The sequence below is a fragment of the Meleagris gallopavo genome, chromosome 16, assembly GCF_000146605.3.
Source record: "Meleagris gallopavo isolate NT-WF06-2002-E0010 breed Aviagen turkey brand Nicholas breeding stock chromosome 16, Turkey_5.1, whole genome shotgun sequence".
Classification (NCBI taxonomy): Eukaryota; Metazoa; Chordata; class Aves; order Galliformes; family Phasianidae; genus Meleagris; species Meleagris gallopavo.
Window position 1 is genome coordinate 4631921 of NC_015026.2, and position 11551 is coordinate 4643471.

General features: G+C 43.5%; 1 protein-coding gene across 1 annotated transcript; it reads left to right on the forward strand.

Moving 5' to 3' along the window:
- Positions 1–72: 72 nt before the first annotated feature.
- SOCS1 (suppressor of cytokine signaling 1) lies at positions 73–2269 on the forward strand. The gene has a single exon (XM_003210716.4). It carries the CDS (start codon positions 1356–1358, stop codon positions 1977–1979), a length of 624 nt encoding a protein of 207 aa, XP_003210764.1. The 5' UTR covers positions 73–1355; the 3' UTR covers positions 1980–2269.
- The last annotated feature ends 9282 nt before the right edge of the window (positions 2270–11551 follow it).

Consider the following 11551-nt stretch of genomic DNA (forward strand, 5'->3'; position numbering starts at 1 on the left):
CCGCGACGGGACGGCCCGCAGCGCTGCTCGCATCCCTGCGTCGATGCTTCGTTTTTGTGAACTTTAAGTACTGAGCGCTAATCCTGGCCCGCTAATTGGAAAAACTGACATCGGTTTCCGTCTGCTGTGTAAAGAGTCCGGTGGTGCTTCCAGCTCGTTATTTGCCAGCAGAAGGGTTTTGCAGCCCTCCTTTCTGTTTTGGGAGGGTAATATGACCTAAATGAAACCAAACATCAAGCTGTTAAATTAGCACGGATGGGAGCCCAGCTGTGCACTTTCCTTGAAATCTGCTCTAGTACATTACCCTGAACAGTGAGGCAGCTGAGGGATTCGTTTCTGAGAATCCTTCAAGGTTTCTCAACAAGCTGCAGCTGCAGATCTATATCTGACTGTGGGGATAAATCCTAAAATCTATGTTTGCCAGTAAGGTCACGGCAGCCGGCAGAGACGTATCGAACCGTGCTGTCAGAGGCAGGCAGCTCAGGCCAACCTTGTTCCTGGTGCAGCACTGCTAATTCCTTTGAAGTAACACGAGGGATGAATTTAGTCCCTCTGCTGAGAGATATATCAATAGGAAGCAATTTAGATTGGGCCACTTAAAGTGCATGTAATACAAAAAAGAGAGAGAGAGATAGAGACAGAGGAGTAATGCTTCGAGGGTTCACAGAGGTTGATGTGTGTAAGCTGGTGAGGCTGGAGCACCGCCGTCCCAGGGGAAAGTTGGGGGAATGGGAAATTGCCTTTTATGGCTGAGCCTCAGGTTAGCAGGAGAGAAGGAAGGAGGCTGAGGATGCCTGGCAGTGCTGTGGCTGCCCCCTCCAGCTGCCTGCAGGCTGTGCCATCCCAACTGCACGCCTGGCTTGGTGCTGTCCGAGTTCAGACCTCGCTTGGCAGAGGGGAAGGAAAGGTGGCTGTGAAACCTCCTTGCTTTGTCTTCTAAAACTTCCAACTGTGTTGGAGTGGCCACAGTGGCACTTTCAGTGGAAAGTTCCTGCCATCCTGCAGGCCATGAGATGCTCTGTGGGCTTGCAGCAGGGAAACTGCGTTATCCTCAGTAGCTGTTAACAATCCTTGCAAGTATTTCTGAAGCTTTAGACTTTGTAATAGTAGTAGACTGCAAATCATGTCCAAAAGCGAGCAGTTGTTTGCCCGGTGCAAATTGGGAAATGAATAATTGATTATTTTATAATGGTGGAAGGGAGGTGAATGGAGGACTGGGTCATTCAGAGCCTGCAGCCGCTTCTCCCTGGATCTCACTCAGCGTCTCTTTTCTATTTCAGAATAGCTGCTGGAAAACTGCCCCGCCGTAGCCACTGACGCTATGGAAGACCGCATCCGCTGGCCTAGGCTGTAGGATGGTAGCGCACAGCAAGGTGTCAGCAGACAATGCAGTTGCAGCAGACCCGCGATGTCTACTTGACCCTCCGGCACGGGATCGCTCTCAGGCTCGAGGCTACCGTGGCGCAGGCCGGCCCGGCGCGGCGCAGGCACCGAGCAGCACGCACTTCCGAACCTTTCGCTCGCAAGCAGATTTCAGTAGCATCACTCGAGCAAGCAGCCTGCTGGATGCCTGCGGCTTCTACTGGGGACCGCTGACCGTCAGTGCCGCCCACGAGAAGCTGAAGTCTGAGCCCGAGGGCACCTTCCTCATCAGGGACAGCACACAGAAGAATTGTTTCTTTGCTATCAGTGTTAAGACCGCGACTGGGCCCACCAGCATCCGGATAAACTTTCAGACAGGGTGTTTCAGCCTGGATGGCAGCAAGGAGACCTTTGATTGTCTTTTTAAGCTGCTGGAACATTACTTAAGCTCCCCTAGGAAGGTACTGGTTACCCCTCTGCGCAAAGTCCGTGTGCAGCCCCTGCAGGAGCTCTGCCGGAAGAGCATCGTGAAGACTTTTGGAAGAGAGAACTTGAACCAGATCCCTCTCAATCCTGTTCTAAAGGACTATCTGAAATCTTTCCCGTTTCAGATCTAAATACAGCATTAACTGTATAGAGACATGTGAGAGATGTGTGAAGAAATCCAGCTTCCTGGGTTTTTAAACATGTTTGACAGTGAGCAAACCTATTTTTGTAGCAACTTACTGTATTTTGAAATGCAGCTTGAACACTTGACTTATTATGTTTACAAAAACTGTTTGCACAAACCTGGGGTTTTAAAACCCTGGCATCATTTTTCTGCCAAGCAGAATATTTTATTATTTTATAATATTTTTAATGCTATTAACATAATAAACTTTATTGTGATTTTTTTTAGAAAAGAATAGCATCTCTGTTTTCAGTTTTAAGTGTGGTGGTATTTATCCTACCAGCAACCTCTGACTGCTGTTATGCATCCAAGTGCTGCCCAGAGGTGGGTTTCACTGGGCTCTGGCACCTTGCCCTGCTGTGAGTGCTGGCCCAACAGAGGAGTCCTGCCCCAAAAAGCCTCTAATGGAAAGATGCAGGCAAGCAGAAGATCTATGTAGGATGTATAGAATCACAGGATGACTTGGGTTGGAAAGGACTCTGAGAATCATCAAGTTCCAATCCTAGCTCTATTCTACATATGTGAGAGCAGGAACAGTGTGCATAGTTCTTGAACCCTTGGCTGAGCTAATGGCTCCAGTGCTGGCTTGCCTTATATCTATTAAAAGCAACAAACAAGAAAAGGGGGTTGTCTGACACAACCAAACCACATCAGCGTCAGTGAGGGAAAATAAAACTGTTCCAAAATGCCATGTGCATACACACTTTAAACACTGGTGAGCATAGTATCACTATGATGCAGTGGATGAATGATTGCTCTCTGTAAGACAACATGTGCAAGACAGCAGAGATTCAGGCTTCAAAAAGTTTCTTGCCTTACATTCCTAGTGACCTACAGGGCACAGATGTGATCTGCTGAAAGGAATTAGTGACTTAGCTCTCGATGACAGGACACACAGAGCCTAACCCTATAGATATGCAGCTTTTCTATCTGGTGGCTGAACTGCATTCAGGGAGAGCTGAAATACATCAGAATGTTTTGTAATATCACTTGTGAGAAATTGGTGAAGGCACTGTTGCATTTGTGTGCTTATAAAATGTGAAATCAGTGCCTGCACAGAGCTGCAACTCAATGACTGTGATGCTTGGTTTGGCAAAACGTGACCTGTGTGATTTAATGATGAAGAGATATCACTTTATCACAAAGCAATTCACCCCTCCCCCAAGCATTTCCTGAAATCCATGAAAAATAGACTTAGAAAACCAGCTGAACCAAATCACTTCAAAGAAGACACAGTGTCTTTCACAGAAATGTCCTCTATCAGCACAGATCTGCGGTGCTTACAGTAACTGGAAGCAGTAAATGAAGTCATCGCTACAGTTTGTAAGATAAAAGGTCTCTCCCCATACAGTAATTCACATTCCTTTTAAAGCTAAAGCCACTTTTAGGAAACATTGAGTGTCTGTTACATAGCGTGCCTTACTGAATAATTTGTACAGTATAATTTACAAAGTCAGCTCTTCTATCAGTGATGATTCTTAGCAGTAAGAAAGTTTCCTGCTCAGACATGTGTAAGGATCACCCACAGTGCTTTGGTCATTGTGAAGAAGAGAAAACTGAAGACTGCGCAGGCAATATCATATGACTCTTTGCTGTGCTGCTTCTCTAAAAGTGCTTTTTTGGATCTGTCCCGGTCCCTTCTCAGCCATCCCTGGCTGAAACTTGTCAGGCTGTGTTTCTGTTATTGCTGCTTAAAGCTGAAATTAGTTGCCAAATGCTGTATTTTCCCATAGCAGCACGTAAATTGGGGAAGTCAGAAAGGCCATGCTATGCAACAGCTATGAACACATTGCCTGAATGCAAACAGCTTTAAGAAGCTGGAAAAAAAGCTTCTGTAGAGTGAAGGCTGCCAAACTGGTTTGCAGTCAGCGGAGATTGTTATCCTGCTCCCTGTGCTCTTTTTCCCAGCCCCATACTGTAGTCTTTAACCCCTCAGCCCCCAAGTGAATGACTCCTGCCTCCCTATAAATAAATCAGTGCCCAGGTGACGGCATCACTGGTAAAGTAAGTACAAAGGGGCATAAAAGGTTCTCCGCTGTCCTTGAGAAGAACAAACAGAACTAGACCTGGAGAGATGGGAAGTGGCTTCCCAGTGAGGGACGTGGATTAAGGGAGTAAGGATTGAGCTCATTTCACTTTCTTCCTGGCAGGAACAAATCTAATTTCTCTCAGAATAGTCTTAGCAGAAATGACCCATATCCTCAAGAAAAAGGGCTTGAATCCCCCCCCTTCTGTCTTTAGTTCAAAATGCAAACATGGGCCAACCCAGAAAATAAATATAATCAAAGCTATGCTCCAAGGACAAGGGCAAAATTAACTAAAGGGCCACTGGATGGAAAAGAAGATGAAGCTGGCTAGTATGTTTAAACTACTATGGTTTTTCCACCACCTCCCCCTCCTTGTTCTTCCTTTTCCTTTGCTGCTGTCCAGTATGCAGCACAGAAGCCAGTTGCATCGTCTCAAGCAGGTATCTGAAGCTGCTCCAAAGTACAAAATCCTCGTGCAGTTGATGTGCTCACATCACTGTGACACATCCTTTAAGGAAGAGCTCTCCTAAAACACCAGTGGGCACCGAGTTAGGGACTTTATCAGACTCAAGATTTCTGAAAGAGCACCAACTGCCAAATCTTTCATTCTCTGCCTAATGAAGTACCAGCAAGATCAGATAGTGCACTAGCTGTATTCTGCCCCTCCAAGCAATGGAAACACAAACAGCACAGTGATTTCAGCCCTCTCTGCCAACTAGCACATGAAGAGTGGTGCTTGCAGTCCCTCCCTTTCCTGCCCAGCTCTTTCCTCTGACCCTTTCACTCCTGGCTGTGGCTGGGAAGTGAAGTAAACAGTGAATCTGATGAAAGACTACACAGTCAGTGGGGAAGGGAGAGATTAGAAATAATACCATTTGCAGCAGGGCTGTATCACCCCACAAGGGAGCCCCAGGTTCTGTCCTATTGCATCCCACTGGTACACCCACTCTGTCTCTGCTCTAGTACAATTCTATAGGCAACAAAGCTGGGGCTTCCTCACTTTTTAAAGACTGAAACACACATTTGCTTTCAGAGTAAGTTAATTTACATACCATGCTGCAGCTGTAAAACATTTGCTAATGAATGGAGCTAATTAATAGAACTGTAGGTGTCTGGTTAATTCAGCTGTGAAGGGTTGTTGGATGCTTAGTAGGAACCTCTTGAATGACAAGTGTAACCTCACCCACTGTGCAGCTGTGGTCACACTAATTCTGTTATGATTGAAGTCATTTACAAGAAGTGAGGCTTCAGCTGCAGTCAGCACTGATGCTATTTTCAACAGCCAAGAAAGAATCATCCCCTAGGGCAACACGCTGACCGTATCTAGCCATCAATACTCTTCACCCAACCTGTACTTAATTCTCCTCTGTACAATGCATTCACCTCCTGGACCTTCTCATTCAGATCCAGTGTCAGCCTTTCCTATTGTGCTCTCATTCAGTCCCTGGATCTCCTTCTGCCCCTCCATTCATGGTCTGTCAGTTGTGTGAGCAATGCATTTATTAGTTTCCTCTAGTTTTGAGGAAAAGCCTGGATAACAGCAACCAATTTGGACTCTGTGCAGCTTTCTGTGCACAATGTAAGCCAACAACTGCGTATGCAGTGGGTTTCAAGGATGCTCTGGTTGCTCAGAAGCACCATTCCAGACCCTTTACTTGACTAAGACTTGACTAAGGCTTACTGATTTTCTAACACTCCATGGAATAGTCTTGTTTGGTTATTTCTTGAGCTGCCCATGAGCCATCACTGTTCAGGCAACCTAGAGAGATTGGAGGATGGAAATACTGTATCCTATGGACTCTTGGCATGGAGGTAGTTTAGGTATGGTCTGTTTATCACTGGCATGAATTCAGGAGATAAATGTGCTACAGGAAGAGTAAGGCTACTAGCTTCTTTCATTGCTCTCCTCAGATAAAAACTAGTAAACCTTCTTGCTAGATCCCTTGTACATATTCTGTACAGTCTGGTCAGAAACAGATTTTTGATTTTTGATTTGTTTTTGATAAATATTTCAAAGATTATTTTTGGTTTTCTGTCCCCCTTAGAGTCCCAGCTGTCCTCACCAGGTAAGTTGTTCACGACTGTACTTTAGACATCTGACAGTTGCAAATCAAAATCTTTCAAAGGCAAACGCTTAATTGCCAATAGGGCAATTAGATCTCTAGGTTAGGTGCCTAGATGATGCTGTGTGGATGTTTCCCTAGGTTTCTCCCTGTTTGCAAGAAGGTCAGATGTAAAACAAAGTGAGCCATGAAAGCTTTACAAACATAATATAGCAATTACCTTCTGCTTAAAGCAAATTCAAACAACTGCTTTCAGCCCGGAGATAGGAATTTCCCTTTTCAAGTCCTCTATCTAAACGTGTGGTTACTCAGTAATTGTGATGAATGGAAAACCTATAACTGTCCTGTGACTAGAAGTATCACATGCAAGGTATTACGTTACACAAGTTCAGGTCTTTCTGCTGTGTAAATGCAAGAAAAATGGAAGACCAGGAAGAATTCTAATTTTGCAGGAAAAAAGGAATATGCTTGTCAAACTGACTTCACAAAACTGGCAGCCAAGAGATGCTTTCACCAGACAAGATAGCTCAGTAGCTGGAGAGCAGGTGCTGTACTCTGTAGCACTCTTCTGGTCCACAGCTGTGCAACACATCACGTACCATCACCTATAGAAGCCTGGCATGTACTACACTGGTATAATTACATGCAAAGTAGATGCTGCCTTTCTCAAAGGCAGTAATTTCAGTTTCAGTATTCTCAGCCCAGCACAATTGGCAAATGAATGTGATTTCCATTTTCCCCCCAAGAGTTTCTGGCTGCTGTAAATTTTCTCATGGCTTGCTGTAGAGAAGAAGCTAGTGACTGGCTGAGCTCTGCTAAAAGGCCATACGAGTGACTGGCTGCTCCATGTAAGTTGGTATAGTTCTCTCTACAGACATCAATTAAAAAAGTCCTGATGTGTGACAGCATTTACAAATATCATTATTGTAATTTATCAGTTATGCCAAAATAGTCCTCTATGTTTCCATTCAGTTAAATTAATTTTATAAAGGCTGCAATGAGAGAAAGAGCTAAGAAGGAATTCCCGAACAGCCCAGAAGGTAGATGCCTAAATCATCTCAAGACTTATATACAAACTGTTTTATAGCAGTCAGTTTGATGTTGCAGACCATGTTTGCATATACTTTCAACAGTAAAATACCAGGGCCTACAGAAGCTGTGAGGGGTAACAGATGCTCCAGTTAGCCACAGCCGTGCCTGGGATAGAAAATAGTTTGAACAGAAATTCAATCTGTGGGTGAACTGCTGCTGCAATGACTTAACAACTCTGAACTCCAAACAGGGGAACTATCATTCTACAATTCATTAATTTTGCCTAATGTAGCATGTATAGAATGTAAATTTATAAGTAGTTTGGGTGACATGGCAGCTCAGACTGGTGGAGAGAGCCCTGTTCTTAGTTTCATTCTAGACTTGCCAGCATGCTGTTCTGTACATCACACTGATTCACCTTGTAATCTCATCCCAGCTTTTAACTGTATGCATAAATTAGACTGCTCTTTCACAGCACAGAACAACAGAATGTGTCTCACCTTTTCTGTTCTGGGACCATTTGGCAACACTGCAAGGGTTTCAGTAACAGAGTACTCAGTTAGGGGAAGTTTTTTTTTTTTCTTTTTTTTTTCTTCATTTCAGTATGGTCTATTTTCTGGCCACTACAGCTGCCCTTCTGAAACCACAACTTCCTAAAGCACAACTTTCTGACAGTAGGATGACAGTCTCTGGACTTCAGCTCTGAGTCCATATACCTCCCCATGCCCTTGATCCCCTACCTGTGCAATGGGTATTGCTCCCATTCCTCCAAGACTGTAATACATACACATGTTTAGGAGCAGTCTTGGGGTACAGAAGTACAAAACAGCAAGAAGGATTTGCTGATTGTCTTCTCAAATGTCTAAGTAGTGTTCTATATCTACTTCTAAAATCAATGTGCCTAATGAGGAAGAAGTTGTTCATGTGAACTCTGCAGCTTGTACAGCATATCTTTTTATTATACTGTGGAACTAATAAAACTCAGTAATCCTTCTTCCTGATAACTGTAAATCTATACACTATGCAATGTCATAGATGTTCTTTTCCAAGTTTAATACAACAACAAATTCAATCACAGATATTGAAATAGCAGGGGACTTCCAAATCTGCATTAAAAAACACAAATGAAGACAACAGGTGAGGCTATATATCTATACACTGAGTGAGGACTCCACACTTGGGGCTTCTGGATGGCTTTCTCAGTCATTCCTGTTATTTTATCCTTGTTTTCACACATCTCATTTTCTTTGTGATTTCAGTGCAGTTTTTAAGCAGACTGTTATTTAAAGAATGCAGTAAAGTCTCACATCTGTCCAAAGTACATTTTGGGATGGCAAGCCCAGACAGATGTTAGCAGTGACACTTCCACTGCGGATGAATAAGCTCTGTGACTCCTTAAAATTTATGGCACCATATCTCCTCTGCCCGGCCTGAGCTTCTCATGTGAACAAAAGGAAAAAGCAAAAGGCCTGCTGCACTGTGACGGTCACACAGAGTGCTGTTATCTGCCAACACTGTGTACCAACACAGCAGTGTGAAACACGACCTCATGGTGTACACCAGGCAGGTGGAGATGGCCTTGGAGTCAGTTCATGGGCACACGTGTAGCGCCGCTAGCTCCAATGCTGGATTGAAACGCCAGGTTCAAGTAATGGCTCTTCAAGGGTTTTTTGTACAATGCCCTGCTCAATCTGCTGAAGTCAACAAGAACTGAAGCAAGCTGAAAACTAAGGAAAGAGAAAATGTCTTCTTTCTAAAGGATAATTCTGTGCAAAATGTGGGCAGACTGCAGCATGTCAGAAGATGCTGGAAAGCATCCTGCAAGGCTGAGAAATTTTGGAAGGAGGCAATGCATTCGAGAGAGCCAGAGAAAACATGACCTGGGTTTTGAAAGAATTGCATGGAGGGATCACAAGCTGTGGGGACATACAGGTAAGACTACAGCGGGTGAGAGAACCATGATGAAAGAGGAGTCTCAAGTGCAGAATAGCTACGCAGCTTGTTTAGAGCTATTTGCTCTGTGATCCAGAAGTATTACACAAATCAGCACTTTCCTAAAGCTGCTCAGTGTCTACTGATGATGGTTAAGGTCTGAGTCCTTTTTGAAGACTTGGAGAAGCCCATTAATTAATTGCCATGCAAACTAAACTTCTGTTGGTCCAAATTTTTCAAGCTTGGATTTAGCACAGGTCAGTGTTAACCACCTCTACTGCCTGAGCTGAAATATGCACTCTTTCCTATTGAAGCTTAAACCACATTAAGTGCACAATTTTGCAATTAACATAATGTGCTGATCATAGGAAAAAAAGGAGAGGGAAGAGACACCTATTAAACACCTTCATAACACAGTGTCTTTTTAAATAATCTAGAGCAAAGTATTTATGAACATCCCCCAGCCCGAATCATAAAGCCTTTATGTAGCAGGCAGATTATGAAAGCAGCTCGGTCTCACCAGCTATAAAATTTACTGAAGTTGTTGAATTTTAAGTAGTGTCTATTGAGTTAGGTGGTCATTCATTCCTTTAGATTAGGACAGCTTTGGCCAAAGTTCAGCTTGCAAGGTTCAGTAAAATAGCACCTCACAAAGCTCTTGCAAAATATACAGCTTTGACTTGCAAAGACCATATGTCACCATGGAGAAACAGAATAAGGGAAAAGAAACCAAACTCAGAATAACTGCACTTTTACTTCAAACTCTTGCAAGTACTACTTTTCCTTAGTTGCATAAGGAGATGCAAAGTCTGCACAGTATGTCCCTGCAGCTCAGCTGGCACTAGCACCCACATGCAAGAAAAACAAATCCCTTCCTTTTAATTCAAGTCCATCCTGCTTCCACTGATTTCCTGTCCTCCAGCACAGTTCAGTTCCTAAGAAGAGTTGCACAATACAAATACACTGTTGCGTATGCTAACAAAATAATTGACCTGCCACGAAAAAAGCTGGCATAAATACTATCTTCTCTTGGTAACTCCTAAACAGCTAAATTGCATGTGGTAATGTTGTTTGCTATTAATGTCATTTTAAAGAGATATAACACCCACAAATCTAAACGGAACAGCTGGTGGCTTGCTGCATGCACAAAGGGCATTTTTTACCATAGAACAACTGCAGCACTGCACAAGAACCAAGACAGTTAAAGAACACAACTCAGTCACACTCCTCTACACTCCTCTCTCATGTACAGTCCTCCAGGAAATTAAATGCAGAGAAGGGAAAAGAGTGTCATCAAACAATACTTGCTAATGTTTTTAACGGAACAACTAGCTTTTCACTGAACTCAGATTTTGCTTTACAAATCAGCTCAGGTTTTCTGTTCCGGATGGTTCAACATTAAGAGTTTTGAGAAGGATGAGCTACTTGATGTTCCACATCTGGTCAGATTTTATTAATTTTTCCATAGACTTAAAAGAAATAAATATCTCCATATGATTAAGTTGGAGCTGCAACTTATGCATACTAGCCCTGCCTAGGAACACTCCAGTTTGTGATAGCTACTTCACTTTAGGAAATGGAGCTGATAGAAGCGAGTCCAGGAAAAGGAATCCAGCTTCTGCAGAGAGACGTGTACACAGGAGAAAGAATAATGATTAAACTGCAAATGATGTAAATTCCAGCAATGATTCTGGAGCAAGGTCTAAACCGCAGGATTTCTCAGATTCAGAAAGCAATATAGCTGTGGGTTGCACACCTGCCCAACTCAGCTTTTTGCACAGACCCTGCATCACTTCCCCAGAGCAAAGCCCCTTCTCCTCCACTACAAAACCTTGGAGTGAGGCAAATTGGAATCAAACCTCTCCCTTTTGTAGCACTGAGTCTAGTTGGAAGCAATTGCTCTGACCTCAAAATAAGTAAAAGAATAAAATAATTTCTGCTCCTCCCAGGAGAAAAACACAAAGACGAGAATTTTCCAAGAAGCACATACTTTTGTGAATTTCTACTAATCAGTTTTACCAAAGTTGGAAGAGTTTTGCTATTGATCACAGTGGCAGCTAGGGCAGGACTAGACTGTGCACACATCAGGCTGACACAATGTAAGCTCTCCCTAGTCAAGAGCCTTGATTTCAGAACAAAGGCTTACTCACTGTACAATGACCCATCACATAACGATACCTGGCCTGCATTAGTCTGATCTTACTGTAAAGTGGCTCTGACAGTGACAAAAGCAGGATGTTGGTGGCTGACAGGAAGTTCAGGTGTGTGTAAGAAAGAAGCGCTTCCTCACAGGCTCTGGTGTTTGCGTCTATCAGAAAGCGCATGACCTAATTTAGGAGAATCAAACTGTGCATCAGATATTAGTCTTCTACTTGCCACCTCATCAGAGATGAATTTGAATTTACTCTTGCTGGTGCTCAGATATGTAGCAGCTCGGTTCTTGTTCCTTTGATCACAATGTAACA